Source organism: Rana temporaria, chromosome 1 (assembly GCF_905171775.1).
Source record: "Rana temporaria chromosome 1, aRanTem1.1, whole genome shotgun sequence".
NCBI classification, from domain to species: Eukaryota; Metazoa; Chordata; class Amphibia; order Anura; family Ranidae; genus Rana; species Rana temporaria.
Window position 1 is genome coordinate 529,374,458 of NC_053489.1, and position 17,540 is coordinate 529,391,997.

The 17,540-nt window shown below is 43.0% G+C and overlaps 1 protein-coding gene across 3 annotated transcripts in view; it reads left to right on the top strand.

Annotated features, from left to right (window-relative positions):
• Positions 1 to 17,540, top strand: part of LOC120920129 — a 127,199-nt gene that overhangs the window by 14,006 nt on the left and 95,653 nt on the right. For 2 of the 3 annotated variants that reach the window (XM_040332046.1, XM_040332052.1), the window contains exons 2-5: positions 7,883 to 8,168; positions 9,911 to 10,011; positions 12,167 to 12,236; positions 14,950 to 15,080. In XM_040332046.1, coding sequence (XP_040187980.1) covers positions 7,964 to 8,168; positions 9,911 to 10,011; positions 12,167 to 12,236; positions 14,950 to 15,080 — 507 coding nt within the window. In that variant the 5' untranslated portion in view covers positions 7,883 to 7,963. Of the gene's footprint in view, positions 1 to 6,086; positions 6,179 to 7,882; positions 8,169 to 9,910; positions 10,012 to 12,166; positions 12,237 to 14,949; positions 15,081 to 17,540 lie in introns of those variants that run through there. The other variant, XM_040332058.1, reaches the window with a different exon arrangement.

A 17,540-nucleotide genomic window follows, 5' to 3' on the forward strand; every position in this document is an offset into this window, starting at 1 on the left:
GTATATAAGTGGGAAGTATGTGCAGGTGAGGGAGAGGAATGTGGAGGGTCTAACAGTGGGCACTATGTACAGGAGAGGAGTACAAAGGGTACGGAAAAAAGCACTATGTACAGGAGAGGAGTGTGAAGGGTATGACAATGGGCAGTATGTACAGGAAGAGTGAGGGGGTATGACAGAGGGTAGTACGTACCAGAGAGAAGTGTGGAGGGTATGATGGGGCAGTATGTACAGGAGAGGAGTGTGGCGGGTATGACAGTGGGCAGTATGTACAGGAGAGGAATGTAGACGGTATGATAGTGGGCTCTATGTATAGGAGAGGAGTGTGGAGGGTATGACAGTGAACACTATGTATAGGAGAGGAGTGTGGAGGGTATGACAGTGGGCACTATGTATAGGAGAGGAGTGTGGAGGGTATGACAGTGAGCAGTATGTACAGGAGAGGAGTGTGGAGGGTGCGACAGTGGGCACTAAGTACAGGAGAGAAGTGTATGACAGCAGGCACTATGTACAGGAGAGGAGTGTTAAGGGTATGACAGTGGGCGCTATGTATAGGAGAGGAGTGTGGAGGGTATGACAGTGGGCACTATGTACAGGAGAGGAGTGTGTAGGGTATGACAGTGGGTACTATGTATAGGAGAGAAGTGTGGAGAGTATGACAGTGGGCACTATGTACAGGAGAGGAGTGTGGAGAGTATGACAGTGAGCACTATGTACAGGAGTGGAAGGATATTTAGGGACTGAGTAGTGGTTAAGCGGGTCATACATGGATTGAAATTACGCCAATTATGCAGAGACCAGCCATAGTCAATCTATGTATGGGCTAGCTGGTTTTACACAAGTCAATCTATTAATCAACTTGAGTACAACCAGCCTGTTTTTTTTTCTTAAAACAATCAGTGCTGCCAGCTAAAGTTAGCAACACTGATCATTGTACGCACTGGCAGAAAACAATAACACTGCAGGAGTGATTCCCCCATCCACAGGTCAGCAGGTGAGAGGGTGTGTGGGGACAGGCTGGGGAGAGATACTAGTCAGTGGCTGGGTAGGCACTGGTAGTATCAGAGCCAGATACACACAGGTTACATACGCCACGATCGTTAGAGCAAGAACAATAATTCTAGTACTAGACCTCCTCTGTAACTCTAAACATGTAACCTAAAAAAATGTAAAGCATCGCTTAGGATACCAAAAAAAATTGTGCTAACTTAACTAACTGTTTTTTTAATGAATGAAACATTTTTTTCCAAAAAAACATGTTTGAAAAATTGCTGCGCAAATACCGTGCTAGAGCTGCACAATTAATTGTTAAAAAAATCGTGATCTCGATTCAACCCCCCTGACGATCTTCAATGCAGAGTTTGCTGATTCTTTAATATAACAAGTGGAGAGACTTTCAGCTGTCAAAAGAAAATATCTGGGCAGTCTGCCAAGTTTTTAACAGGAAACATTGTAACTGACACTTCCTTCTTAGATCAAAGGGATACACTTCTGTGTGTAAAGAACAAATCTGGGCAGTCTGCGAAGTTTGTAAACAAAATGAAACATTGTAACTAACTAACATTGTAACTAAATGTAACCACTTAAAGTCCAACACTTGTTTCTTAAATTAAAAAGCAATATTATTTGCTAGAAAATTACTTGGAACTGCCAAACATTATATATATTTTAGCAGAGACTCTAGGGCAGTGGTCTCAAAGTACCGGCCCGCGGGCCATTTGCGGCCCGCGGACCAGTTTTAAATGGCCCGCAGGCAGGGTGGAAGTGAGGGGAGCCATCTGGTGGTGAGCCGTTGGTATTACAAGTTATTACCACCAGATGTGAGCTGGCGCCATCTGGTGGTGGCCGTTGGTATTACAAGTTAAGCATTACAAGTTAAACAGCAATTCTAATGTAATTTTACACTATTTTCACTGCCATATTCTTCCCTCTAATTAGAACCCCCAAACATTATATATATTTTTTATATAGATTTTTTATCCTAACACCCTAGAGAATAAAATAGCGATCGTTGCAATACTTTCTGTTACGCCGTATTTGCGCAGCGGTCTTACAAGCGCACTTTTTTGGGAAAAAATTACACTTTTTTAAATTAAAAAATAAGACAACAGTAAAGTTATCCCCATTTTTTTTAATATTATGAAAGATAATGTTACGCCGAGTAAATTCATACCCAACATGTCACGCTTCAAAATTGTGTCCGCTTGTGGAATGCTGACAAACTTTTTTACCCTTTAAAATCTTCATAGGCGACGTTTAAAAAAATCTACAGGTTGCATGTTTTAAGTTACAGAGGAGCTTTAATTATTGCTCTCACTCTACCAATCGCGGCGATACCTCACATGTGTGGTTTGAACACCGTTTACATATGCGGGCGCTGCTCGCGTATGTGTTCGCTTCTGCGCGCAAGCTCGTCGGGACGGGGTGCGTTTTCTGGCTCCTAACTTTTTTAGCTGGCTCCTAGATTCCAAGCAAATTTGTCAAACCCTGACTTACACCAGTGCTGGTGGTAATAATGCGCTCGCTGACACCAGTGCTGGTGGTAATAATGCGCTCGCTGACACCAGTGCTGGGGGTTAATAATGTGTTCGCTGACACCAGTACTGTTGTTTTTGAAGTTTGAAAGTTTGCATGCGGCCCCCCATGGCATATGAAAACTTGTCTTGTGGCCCTCAGGTAATTTGAGTTTGAGACCCCTGCTCTAGGGAATACAATGGCTATTGCTGCAATATGTTATGTCACACTGCATTTTCCCACTTCAATGAATAATAAAAACCATAAAAACAAAACAGTGAAGTTAGCCCATTTTTTTATTTTTTTTTGTTTTAATGTGAAAGATGATGTTACGCCGCAACAATCGTGAGAGAATCGTGATCTATCTTCTAAGCAAAAAAATTGCAATTCTCATTTTAGCCAGAATCGTGCAGCTCTGTACCCTGCAACATAAAAAGTGCAAAGACCACCATAGAGTAATTTTCTAGCAAAAAACAAATGATGATTTTTACATGTAGTAGAGAAGTGTCAGAATTGGCCTGGGTGGCAAGGGGTTAATTACCATGAGTAATATACAAATAATTATTATAAGCACTGTGATCCTATCAGTCTGCTGCAGTGTGTCAGCTTGTATTTATATTGGCCGCTCTGAATGTAGCTTCTGACAGGCTGTGCAAGCAGGCCCGTATCTCCGGAACCATAAATGATAGCCGTCCCATATTTTAACCAGTTGTGGGGTAGCTCTCCCCATGCCTACCCCCAAATGTGGGGTTTCTGTGACCTCTGGTCATCGAGCTACAATCCCCCAAATTCGATCTTAGAAAAAAAAAAAATCTTAAAAAAAAAAAAAATGTTTTTTTTTTTTTTGGGCAAATGGGCCTATCTTGAGAAAGGGGCCTGGAGCTGCAGCTCCATCAGCCCCATTGTTAATCCGGCCCTGCACACATAGGTGCACCACTGGACAGCTAATTTGTATTGAAATAAGTGCCGAAAGACATTATCCATTATCTGAAATACCTGTGACCATGCACCTTGACAGTCACTCATTCACATTCGAGGGGTTGTTGCCTTTACTCCAGGAATCAGCAGAAATTCCCTTGGTCATTTTGTAGCCTATTGTAGGAGAAGGTCAGCTGACTGGGAAAAATATCATGACCTGTGTGAATCTGTTATGATAGCCTCTGCAAAAACCAAGATACAACCCCATGTCGTTTTATTCACAAAGTAGGAATTAAATATATAACGGAATTTGGAAATGTTAAGGTGAACGTTTTCATTTATTGCTTTTTTTCATTATGTTTAAATAGTTCTATGGTTCTTTAACCACTTCCTGACGGCCGTACAACTTTATACGGCCGCAGGGTGGATCTAAATTTCTGGGAGGCTGTCTATATACGGCCTCCAGCCACTGGGGGCGCGCGAGCGCCGCTGCATCACTGAGATGCCGATGCTCGTGCCTGGCGGCCGCGATGTCCGCCAGGCACCCGCGATCGGCGGTTACAGAGACAAGGACGTGGATCTGTGTGTGTAAACACAGAGATCCACGTCCTGTCAGGGAGAGAGGAGACTGATGCTGTGTCCCTTGTACAAGGGACACAGATCGGTCACCTCCCCCAGTCAGTCCCCTCCCCCCACAGTTAGAAACACTATGCAGGGCACACATTTAACCCCTTCCTCATTCCCTAGTGTTAACCCCTTCAATGCCAGTCACATTTATACAGTAATCAGTGCATATTTATAGCACTGATCGCAGTATAAATGTGAATGGTGCCAAAAATGTGTCAAAAGTGTCCGATGTGTCCGCCATAATGTTGCAGTGCCGATAAAAATCGCAGATCACCTCCATTACTAGTAAAAAAAAAAAAAAAAAATAATTCTGTCCCCTATTTTGTAGGCGCTATAACTTTTGCGCAAACCATTCGCTTATTGTGATTTTTTTTAACAAAAATATGTAGAAGAATACGTATCGGCCTAGACTGAGAAAATGTTTTTTTTTTTTTTTTTAATTGGGCTATTCATTATAGCAACAAGTAAAAAATATATTTTTTTTTTCTGGAAATTGATGCTTTTTTTTTTTTATAGCGCAAAAAATAAAAACCGCAAAGGTGATCAAATACCACCAAAAGAAAGCTCTATTTTATGGGAAAACAATTTTGAGGTATGAATACTTTTTCAAGGCACTGTATATATGGTAACGTTCATCACTGAGGTCGTATAGTACAGTCTCCTGCTGAGCATGCAAATGCTATCACACAAGTAAAGCAGTTTGTTTAGCAAACCTGCTGGAGGACGTGAACCTTTGCCCGTTCCTTATCAGGAACATTAGAATTGACAGACTTCACATTACATGTTTACATTAAAGAACACATGGTTTAGCAGACGTCTTATGGAGTTAGCTTAGAAAAAGAAGATATGGCAATGATGTACATATGTGCAGTAAGTTCATTTATTTAGGTTTCTCTTTCCTCTCTCCTTTACCCATCAAAACCAGCAAGGTATGATTTACTAAAAGAATAGAGCATGTTTTCTTTGAAAAGTGAATTTTCACCTAACTTAGTGCCTCTTCACACCAGCTGCTGTGTTAGCAAACGGCTACTGGTGTGCGGTGTCAAGACAGCGGTGCTGATGCCCTGTAAACAGCATATTGTTGTGTTTACTTTGTTGCATGAATTGTATTGAATTGGCAGAAAGTGACATTTCATTAAGCTCTATTTTGGTGCAATGAGGTAGATTGGGTCACACCATGCTGTGCTGTATGTCAAAATGCTTGTCAGCGCACACCACTGGCATGATAGGAAACAAGGCTTGTTGTCTTGTCTTGCGTTTGGACAGTTCCAACACACCTGGTGTGAACAGCAATGCTGTATCCTGGCCTAGGCCAACAAGGCCCAGGCCTAGGGCAGCACTTTGCAGGAGGGCAGCACGGACAGTGTCCCCGCCGGCTTGGAGTTTAGCGCCCCCATAAATCGGCCGCACTGCTTCCAGTATGTGGGCGGTTGGCATTCTGCAACTGTGGGAGGGGGGGGGGGTGTCGCTTCTAATTTTTTACCATCCCTGTCCCATTGCAGAGATTTCCCTTCCCTTACTGTCCCATAGCCAAACAGGAAGTGAGAGGAAATCTATGCAAATTAAGGGAATCCATTGTCTCCCGCCCCCAGGGCATCAGAACTAGTGTCCCCACTTGAAAATTTCAGTGTGGGTCTTAAACCGCAAGGGGTGTGGCCTTGACAGGAAGGGGTGGGTCATATTTAAATTAGGGGGTGCACGAGTTTAGTCAGGCCTAGGGCAGCACAAAACCTAAATACACCCCTGGTGAAGAGGCCTATAGCAAGTGATGTAAAACTGTGCTGACTTCAGTCATCCAATCATATGTAAGCATAAATCCTGATTTTTTTTTTTGTTAGGTTGTACTGTGCATAGTGGTATGACTGACTGAAGGCCAAGGCAGCTGTGCAGAAATAACTTTTTACCTGATGGATTGTATTAGTAAAGATCATAAAAAAATATTACTCATTTTTTGCAGGCAAATTATTATGAAGTTGACAGGTTCTGTTTACTGTATGGCACAGTTAACTGTGTGAGGGCAGGAGAATTGTTCTGCATGGTACTGCTGTGCTAAACATCATAATGGTGGCTTCTGGAGGAAGCAAGCAAGCCTCTTGCACTGGGCTCCACAGAATTCTCAAATGTGAGCATGTGTCCTACCACTGATCTTTGGTATAATTATTATTATTATTACATGTACTTATATAGCACTGTCCATTTACTCTGCGCTTTACATATATATTTTACATTCACATCAGTCCCTGCCCTCAAGGAGTGTACAATCTAAGGTCCCAAACTCACATTCATACACATACTAGGGTCAATTAACCAACCAGCCTGTCTTTGGAGTGTGGGAGAAAAATGGAGTACCTGGAGAAAACCCACACAGGCACAGATGATTCCGTAGAATCATACTGGAAGAATATACGTTATCTAAAGCTAGCTGTACATGGATCAAAATGTGTCCGGTTCAGTAGACTGGACAAATTTCAATTCATGTATGGGCAGGCTGGAAGTTGATCTACCAACCAGCCTGTTGTGCTTTTCCGGAAAGATCAGTGCTGCCACCTAGATCAGTGTATTATGACTGCAGGGAAGTCTCCCCGCTGTCAGAATACAATGACTCAGTGGGAGTGATTCCCCCATCCACACCAAGTATGTGGAACAACATTTTTTTCCCCTTTTTATTTTTTTATTTCTATTTTTTCTTTTACTATGTGTTGCTTACCTTGCCCTGTGCTGTCCTTTACTTTTACATCAGTGGATGTTCTCTCCTCTCTTCAGATTTAGGCGTAAAGCATTTCTATGTACAGGCTGAGTGACAAAAACCCTTTAACTGTAACCTGGTTGTCACTAATGGATGCTCAGGCCCACTACAGATTACAGTTGAGTGTGTCTCAGTGTATGTCTGTATCATACCCCACTCTATATATTGTGCTTATTGTGAGATGTCTAGTGCAGTGGTTCGCCATGACCTCTCACCTCTTGGGCCTCCAGCCAGCTGCAGTGCAGATCACGTAACCTACCCACAAACCTACTATAGTGCCCCTAACCTCCCATAATTGCCCACAGTGCCCCCTCCGAAGCCACCAGGCCCCTTCAGAGCTCTTATCCCGCACAGTGCCATCCAGCCTTCTTAAGTGCTGCCAAGCTCCCTAGCCTGCTGCAGAGCTTCCAGACCCCCGTAATGCACCCAATCTAACTAACAGTGTCACAGAGTGCTTTCCAACCTCCCACAATGCCCCCTAGCCCCTGAAATGCACTTTAGCCTCCCAAAGTGCCACTGCAAAGCCTCCAACTTCTTGGTGAGACCCCAGTCCCCTCCAGAAAAAGATTAACCCACAGCTCCCCCCAGCCCCTACAGAAATATGCATTTCAATATATGTTATGCATTTATTGTGTGAGTTTAAACTTTTTGCATTTTACTCTTGGGGTATGGAAGCATTTGGAAGGATTTACCAGGACTTGCTCTCAATAAGGGTGAGAACCATTTGTCTAGTGTATCCTTCACGGTGTGAAGATTGAGAGGGGGGACAGTAGGCTTGCCCTTCAAAAGAAATTGTCCGCAATTCTGAAATTGCGCAAAGGTCATTAGGAATTGTAAGCCACAGAGTGACATGTCTGATTTCAAACATGCAGCCCGAGCTAGAGAACAGGTGCACAAATGTGGAAGTGAAGGATTTCACATAGATGGAGGTGAGAATGCAGAACACGAAAATTCAAATTTTTAAATGGATTTGTGATTCAACTAATGAGCAGTTCAAATGCATAAAGGATTATATGCGGCGTTACTTTATTTGTGAGGAGACTTAAGTTCCACTTTAACAACCCATTTTCCATCTTTCAGGGATCCTAGCTGCAACCCAAGATACCTGAGAGAGATCCGATACGTCACTGCAACTGACTTTTTAAGTGCCAAGCCTCAGACATGGGGTGGACAGTGTTTCTTCTAGGAAGAAGATGTATACAAACCCAGCAACCTCAAGCCAGGCTGCTTAAAAGTACATTATGTTGCACTTGTATGAGGCAAATTTCATCAAGTTCTGTGGTACAAGACTGCCCGCCTTCTCAGAAAAGGGCACCGGTGAGGATTGGATGTGCTTCCGGATTCTGGGGGGATACTGCAGCTTCAGGTAATGGTTCCCTCAGCTGTGTCAGGCCTCGTACACACGACGGAGTTTCTCGGCAAAAACCAGCAAGAAACTTGCTGGGAGATATTTTTTGCCGAGGAAACCGGTCGTGTGTACATTTTCGTCGAGGAAACTGTCGAGAAACTCGACGAGCCAAAAAGAGAGCAAGTTCTCTATTTATTTGACGGGAATGGAGAAAATTGGCTTGTTGAGTTTCTCGACGGCTTCACAAGGAACTCGACGAGCAAAACAATGTGTTTCGCACGTCGAGTTCCTCGGTCGTGTGTACGAGGCTTAAGACTTGATCCTGGTTGATGTATGTTGTACCCAGAGGCAACGCTGTATCCTGGCCTAGGCCAACAAGGCAGTCCCCCTGCAGCACTTTGCAGGGGGGCAGCATGAAAAGAGTCCCTGCCGGCTTGCACTACAGCTGCTTCTAATTTTGACTGTCCTATCATCCTGGACCACAAACCTTTCTCACTGTGCTATATGTTTTTTACTGCACCATTGGCATGGTTATATCTTCATAGTCCTCTCCATAAAATTATCAGAAATTTGTGCTTAAAGTAGAACTAGAGGCAACCCTTTTGTTTTTCATTTTGGATAGAGTAAGGGAGGGTTAAAGCCCCTGTCAGTTAATTTTTTACCATCCCTGTCCTATTGCAGAGATTTCCCTTCACTTCCTGCCCCATAGCCAAACAGGAAGTGAGAGGAAATCTATGCAAATTAAAGGAATCGAATGTCCCCCCTGGCCCCAAGAACTAGTGCCCCAACTCGAAAATGTCATGGGGGGGTCTTAAACAAAAATGGGTGTGGCCTTGACAGGAAGGGGTGGGTCATATTTAAATTAGGGGGTGCACGAGATTAGTCAGGCCTAGGGCAGCACAAAACCTACATACACTACTGCCCAGAGGAGTTACATGATTTCTGTAATTCAGCCAAACTCTGTGGGCCAGATCCACAACGAACTTACGGCGGCGTATCTATTGATACGCCGCGTAAGGTCTATGATGCGCCGTGGTATCTTTGTTTTGTATCCACAAAACAAGATACGCCTAAATGTGGGGTAGATCCGACCGATGTACGTCTTAGTACGCCGTCGGATCATAGGTGCATATTTACGCTGGCCGCTAGGTGGGGCTTCCGTTGATTTCCGCGTAGAGTATGCAAATTACCTAGATACGCCGATTCTCAAACATACGTCCGCCCGGGGGATTTTTTTACGTCGTTTACGTAAGGCTTTTTTGGGCGTAACGTTACCCCTGGCTCTATGAGGTGTTCGCAATGTTAAGTATGGACGTCGGGACAGCGTCCGTTTACGTTGTTTGCGTAAAACGTTTGCGAATAGGGCTTTGCGTAAATTACGTTCACGTCGAAAGCATTGACTATTTGCGACGTGATTTCGAGCATGCGCACTGGGATTCCTCCACGGACGGCGCATGCGCCGTTCAAAAGAAACGTCATTTACGTGGGGTCACGATGATTTAACATAAAACACGCCCACATCTCAGACATTTGAATTTCGCGCGCTTACGCCGACTCATTTACACTACGCCGCCGTAACTTACGGCGCAAATTCTTTCTGGATAAGGAACCTGCCGCTATAAGTTACGGCGGCGTAGTGTATCTGAGATAACGAAAAACGGTCGCGTGTACGCGGCATAAGATGCCACTCTAGCCCAAAGAGCAAAGTGTGTTTCTTTTCCATTAAATTAACGAAATAATGTGTTTTTATTGTCTTTCAGTTCCACAACTTGTTTATGGAGGAAAGTTAGATTTCTTGGTATTTGACTACCTCTCTGAAATCACTATGTCTTTACTGGCTGCTGCGAAAGCCAAGTCACCTGTGAGTAAACCCATAGTTCTGATTCTGTAATCATCATGCATTTTCCATCTTCTGAACTTTTGTCATACTAGTATCTTCTCCAGCCAAACAATCTTTAGATAAAATACTGTTCTAATTTGTTTGGGAGTGAGGTTGACATTCTATTCATTGCTGGTTTGAGAAAGGTATGAGGAAAAATCTCTTTTACCAGGTTCAGATCATTCCCTTACCGATGTAGAAAATGTCCTTGCCTATGTAGAAAAGGGAGTCGACCTTTGCTGCATCCATCCATTAGCCATCTTAGGGAGAGTTGGGTTCCCAGCTTTCCAAAAGCACAAGTGAAGAAGAGTAGCTGTCACATCTCTCATTGCTCTTAGACCCCTTTCACACTGAGGAGTTTTTCAGGCGGTACAGCGCTAAAAATAGCGCTGCTATACCGCCTGAAAAACTCCTGCACTGCATACTCAATGTAAAAGCCCAAGGGCTTTCACACTGAGGCGATGCGCTGGCAGGAGAGAAAAAAATCTCCTGCCAGCAGCATCTTTGGAGCGGTGAGAGGAGCGGCGTGTATACCGCTCCTTCCCATTTAAAACAATGGGAAACCGCGGCAATACCGCCCGAAATGCACCTCTGCAGAGGCGCATTGTGGCCGGTTTTAACCCTTTATCGCCCGCTAGCGGGGGTTAATACCGCACCGCTAGCGGCCGAATCCCGCGGCAAATCCGACGGTATAGCGCCGCTATTTTTAGATCCCATTAGATCCCATTACATCACATACTAATTGGTTTTCAGGAAACAGCAGCTTGCACGCACAAGCACACAAGGTATAAACATGCGCTAATGGCAAGCACCCCACTAATTCGGATAAAGTACAAAATATTCTATGGTCAAAGCCACGTTTAACAATTACAGGTCAGGAGCTCTGAGTTCACGCAGTATCTATGCAGAATTGCGGAAAAGTCTCTGAATCTGTTATTTTTATGCAGGATTAATGCAAAGGTTCTGAATCTTTACAGGAACTATATAAGATTTCCTGGAAAGGTTCCGAGTCTATGCAGTATCTATTGAGGCTTTTACTTTAAAGGTTCTGGGTTTATGTAGTGTGTGTATATATACTGTATATATAATTGAAAAAGCTCAATGTCTATGCAGTATCTAGTTAGAATTGCTGCAACGCTTCCGAGTCTACAGACTCTATATGAGATTGCTGAAGATATCTGCCATCTCTGACAAGACTGCAATGCAGCTGAGGCCGCGTACACACGGTCAGTCCATCCGATGAAGTGGACTGATGGTCTGATGTGCCTACACACCATCAGTTAAAAAAACGATCGAGTCCAACGCAGGGGGAAGTAAAACACAACGACGTGCTGAGAAAAATGAAGTTCAATGCTTCCAAGCATGCGTCGACTTGATTCTGAGCATGCGCGGGATTTTAACCGATGATTTTGCATACTAACCGTCGGTTTTGACCTATCAGTTAGGCGTCCATCGGTTCAATTTTAAAGAAAGTTCTAAAATTTTTTTTTTTTTTTAAACAGTAAAATAAGTTCTAAAATTTTTGACCGAAGAATAACTGACCGATGGGGCCCACACACCATCGGTTTGGACCGATGAAACGGTCCTTCAGTCCGTTTCCATCGGTTTTGACTGACCGTGTGTACGTGGCCTAAGAGTAGAATTCAGGTGACTGCTTTAAGACCCCTTTCACACTGAGACGCTTTGCAAGCGATATAACGCTAAAAATAGCGCCTACAAAGCACCCTGAAAGAGTGGCTCCCTTCACTCCATTGTGAAAGCCCGAGGGCTTTCACACTGGGGTGGTGCGCTGGCAGTACATTAAAAAATGTCCTGCAAGCAGCATCTTTGGAGCGGTGAAGGGGCGGTGTGTACACCACTCCTCCACTACTCTGGCTTATTGAAATGAATGGGCACTGCAGCCGAACCGCCGGCAAATCGGCGATTTGCGGGTGGTTTTAACCCTTTTTCGGCCGCTGGCAATTTTTTTTTACCGCTGATGCCCCCCACATGCCCCAATGTGAAAGGGGCCCAACAATCAGTTTCACTTATTACACTGTAAAAAGTAGCGAATATTTGATCATCAATATATGTTTTTCTTACTGTACCAATCTGCAGCTATCTCATTAAAAATCTTGTTTTTTTTCTAAATTTTCAGAATTTAGGATTCACTCCAGACTTTGTGCATACAGCTATGGCACCATATTTAAAAGATATTCATAAATCAGGTACGTTTTTGGCTTCCTTTTTTGGTATTTTAATTCTGCATCGGTCTAAAGAATATAAATGCTGTATAATTACATGATGACGTGTACAAAGAAAACCTTCCAGCAACATACTTTACTATCTATTTTTAGTAAACATTCCCCACACAGCTGGCTTCCTGTTCTATAGATCATTATCTGATTGTCATCCAATCCTGGAAATTCCACGTGACAATCCTGATGTGTGTTTTTATTAGATGCCTCTGGCTGTTCTTTTATCTGCAATTTTATCACTGACTGTAGCATCTCCAGTTCTCCCTACCACTCCTATTTCTACCAACATGTATTACTGATCTTTTTGTAACTTTTTGTATCTTTTTGACCACCCCCAGAGCTGAACTTCAGACAAAAGTCTAAATACACACTTGAAATATATATATATATATATATATATATATATATATATATATCCTGACCTCAACCCGATAGAACACCTTGCAGATTAATTTGAGTGGAGACTGCGAGCCAGGCCTTCTCGTCCACATCAGAGTCTGACCTCACAAATGCGCTTCTGGAAGAACGGTCAAACATTCCCATAGACACTCTCCTAAACCTTGTGGACATCCTTCTCAGAAGAGTTGAAGCTGTTATAGTTGCAAAGGGTGTGCCAACGCAATATGAACCCTACGGACTAAAGCCTCGTACACACGATCAGATTTTCCGACAGGAATTGTGTGTTGACAACCACGATCGGGAAATGTCTCACTGCTTGTGATTAGCGATTTGCAGTGCCGACTTCCTGGCGGGCTCTGCACGTGCGGTTGTGAACACGCCTTAGCTCATCCTTAATCTTCACCACTGACCCCAATAATTCTCCTGTAGGGTTATACCTTATGCCGCATACACACCATCACTTTATGTGATGAAAAAAAACGACATTTTCTGTGAAGTAAAAAACGACGTTTTTGAAACTTCAATTTTCAAAGACGAAGTTGCCTACACACCATCGTTTTTTCACAATGCTCTAGCAAAGCGAGGTTACGTTCTCACCACTTTTTCCATTGAAGCTCGCTTCATAACTAGCTTCTGGGCATGCGCGGGTGTAAAAACGTCGTTTTTTGCTACACACGGTCAATTTCTGTGAAGTAAAAAACGACGTTTTGAAAAACGACACATAAAATTGAAGCATGCTTCAATTTTTTTTTGTCGTTTTTCAGAAGACATAAAACGACCTTTTCCCCCACACACGGTCATTTAAAGTGACGTTTTTAAAAACGTCGTTTTTTTTCATCACATAAAGTGATGGTGTGTACGCGGCATTAGGTGTGCTGATAGTTTAGTGGTTAGGTAATTAGTTTAGTGGTTAGGTAATTAACCCACCTCTACAAGTGACCACTTGTGAGGTCTGATTTCTGTTAGTGAGGAGATGTGAAGGTTGTGATTGTACTTTTTATGACACAATTCTAAATGGTCATTTTTTTGAAAATTGGTATTTAAAAAATTAAAATTTTTATAATTCTGGCTCTGGTTTATGCCGCATTAGTCTCTAAGGCCTCGTACACACGACGAGACATGTCCGACGGACAGGCTTCCAGCGGACATGTTTCTTAGCATGCTAAGAAACATTTGTCCGCTGGAAACCTGTCCGATCCGCCGGAAAATTGTCCGGTCGGCCGTACAGACGACCGAACATGTCCGCGGAAACTGGTCCACGGACCAGTTTCAGCAGACATGTTCGGTCGTGTGTACGAGGCCTTAAAGTAACCACCTTCTTGGTGGACATCCTAGTGCTCCCTTTTTTTTTCCAAAGTGATCTTTTTCTGATACCTGGCTGTTGGCAGAGGAATGAAAAGTCAAAGTGAACCTGTGATTTGCCTGTCTAGGAAAAGTAACAGGTTCATTTTATCACCCCCTTTCTAGCTTTATCTATGTTTTTTTTACCCCCCAAACACTATTGAATACAGAAAGGCAAAGGAAAACCTGCAAAAGTTTTTAAGCACTCCAGTTGGAGCTTGAACAGGGCTAAGGACTCTCCCTGTCTTATGTGACAGTGCTGGCCCAATGACCAAACACCTGTTGTCACATGAAGTTAGTCACAGACTCATGGCTCCCGCTGCTGTCAGCAAAGCCTGTGAGAGTGAGAAGAGCGCCTCTGCAGACGGGCACAGCGCTGGATTGAGATTGGGCTCAGGTAAATTTAAGGGGGGTTGAGGGGGAGATATAAATACTGAAACATTTTTTACCTTAATGCGAGGAATGCATTAAGGTATGAAATGTTTAGGCTTTACAACCACTTTAAGATAATTAACTAGTATGCCTATTGCACTTTCATAGTCTTCATAGTCTCCTCATTCAGAAATAGGTCACAGCAGTGGTGATCTATTGCTGGGTAAAAATAATAGTAGATCATTATTATAATGTATCTGTTACTGCAGAGGTGTATGGGGGCATATTTTTTTCTAATTTTCTGATTTTCTTGCTAACTATAAAAGATGCATAATTTATTGTGTGAACAGATCATGGAGATACGAGGTTCACTGAAATGGCAACAGTAATATATTCCGGTGAAAATACTGTGGTTCTAAATTGATTTATGAATTCAGAGCATTTAGTATGTTGAGTTTGTGTTCTAAAGGGATGAGTGCGGCTGAGCAACCCAGTAATGCTTTTTTACAATACCAGCACTGTCAGATTGCAGATCCATATATACAATATGATGTTCCTATTTTTGTAATAGGTATTCGTGTGATCAGTAATGCGGGAGGAACCAACCCCCTGGCCTGTAGTGCTGCTTTACAAGAAATAATAAAGAAGTCAGGTCTGGATATGAAAATTGCAGTGGTTACTGGTGATGATTTAATAAAGCAGGTGAGCAGTTACATTTCTAGCAAAAACAGTTGCTGCAATTCACTATGAACAATATTTTACTGCACGGATCTCACTGTCCTTCTTTAACGTGTTACTAAACCCAGGACCCTGCATTCACTATATCTTGTCTCCCACAGTACACAGAAGATGGAAATGCAATTATTGTAGTTAATTAAACTGCTAAATACCTTTTCTCATCAGCAGTATATAGCAGTCTTGTGACTTCTATCAGTGTCGGGTTAAAGCTTGTAGGAGGAGTTTTCATTCTCCCATTATTGTCCTTTGAGGCTGCAGGACCCCTGACCCTCTGTCTGGACAGTGTTGATTGGCACATGCACTCTCTCAAGTAAAAAAAAACTCTAACAAAACACACCAAACTGAGCATGTGCAGCTTGCCCCCCAAGGCTCTAATCTATCAGCTGATAGATTGGGGACAGTGCAAGAAGGGAAGGTTAAGAGAAGACAGGATCAAGCATCCTTTTTACACAATGCAGAGGATTAACCCCTTAGGTTCCACAGTGAGTATAACAAGCATGCTTTACTGCATATACAGATTGATTTTACTGTTGTGGGTTTAGTAACACTTTAAGCTGTAGACACAGAGGTGAATATTGCTGATCATTTACAACCTTTTGATTATTTAGTTATGTATTATTTTTTTTATTAGAATTCCAGGCAAACCCTTAAAAAAAGGTTATCCCCTATTAGCTATAACCCCCACCACCCACACCCCCCGGCCCCTTTCCCTAAGTTTTTAGGAACTTTTTTCGAAAGTGCACAACAGGATACAGGCTATTGCTATAAAAAAACAAGATAAAAAAATGAAAGAATTCCCTGTACACACTCATGGAATTATTTATTCATACAGAAAACAAAATGAACACCTTATATTATTCAAACTAAGCATGAGATACTTTAGTAGCACTCCCTTCTCTAAAGCCTCGTACACATGAACGGTTTTCTCGGCCAGAAACAGCAAGAAAACTGCTCGCAGAGCTTTCTTGCCGAGTAAACCGAGCGTGTGTACGAGGCTTTGAGGTTTCTCCTCAAGAAAACTGCCCAGAATCTAGACGCGAAAAATAGAGAACCTGCTCTCTATTTTCTTGTCGTGAGATTCTCAGCAGTGTTTTCCTGCCGAGAAACCCGAGCGTGTGTATACTTACCTATCCATGGAAACCCGCGCATGCTCGAAATGATTTTGACGAATGCGCGGTAGTTTCCAAGGCATAGGTAGGGTGAAGCAAGATGGCTGCGATGGCATTGAGTGCATGTTCGTCATAGTCGATGACGTCACCGCGTTCATGCCATTCAAAAGAATGGCAGTTCTTTTGAATGGAGTGTCTGTACACTCGGCCGGCAAGAGATTTTCGCCAAGAATCTCATCAGGAAAAACAACGTTTTTTTCCTGACGAGATTCTGGGCCGTGTGTACAGGGCTGCTCTCTATTTTCTCATTGTGAGATTCTCGGCAGTGTTTTCCTGCCGAGAAACCCGAGCGTGTGTATACTTACCTCTTCATGGAAACCTGCGCATGCTCGAAATGACTTTGACGCATGTGCGGTAGCTTCCAAGACATAGGTATGGGGAAGCAAGATGGCGGCGACGGCATTGAATGTGACGAGTGCATGCTCGTCGTAGTCGATGACGTCATCGTGTTCGTGCCATTCAAAAGAATGGCAGTTCTTTTGAATGGAGTGTCTGTACACTCGGCCGGCAAAAGATTCTTGCCAGGAATCTCGACATGTAACAAGTTCCAGAAAGCTGCAGGTCCATTCACAAAGCGCAGCCAGCTCACGCATGTGCAGTGACCATAAACCCCCATTGCATTAAAACACATCCGCATAAGGTTCAGCACTTCTACATCCAAAGAATGTTAACTTAACGACAGTCCAGCAGGTCGCAAAGGCAGTGCGTTTGCCCCCACAAAAGTACAGACGTACCATGCAATCTGGTTGCAGTGCTTTTTTTCACTGGTGTGGTCCAGTACGATTCATCCCATACAAAATGAATGGGCATAAATCGCAGCACATGGGAATTGCACAGGAATGCACAGCACATCCGTATGTGATTCCTGGTGTGAACTGGCCCTAAGGTTTTTTTTTTCTAATTGTCAGGTAGGTTCAACTGACATTATATGCAGATCAAAGCATATCTCTTTGATCTGCATATGAATGCAACAGAGTAGATTCAAAAGAATTAGTAGAAGTAATATTACTTCATATCTCTTTATCTTGTCTGAACAGTGTTTATAAATACTGTGTCTGAAGGTCTTTTTTTTTTGTTTTTACAGCCATTGCTATATTTACACAGCAACACCTGCCATTTGCTCACATGCCCTGTGTAATTTGATGGTCTTTTTTTGGGTGTGTGAAGCACGCCTAATGTCCCCAACTGCTTAATTAGTCGCTGACCAGTAAGCTTCTATTGCCTACTAATTCCATTTAAAAAATAGCATGGACTG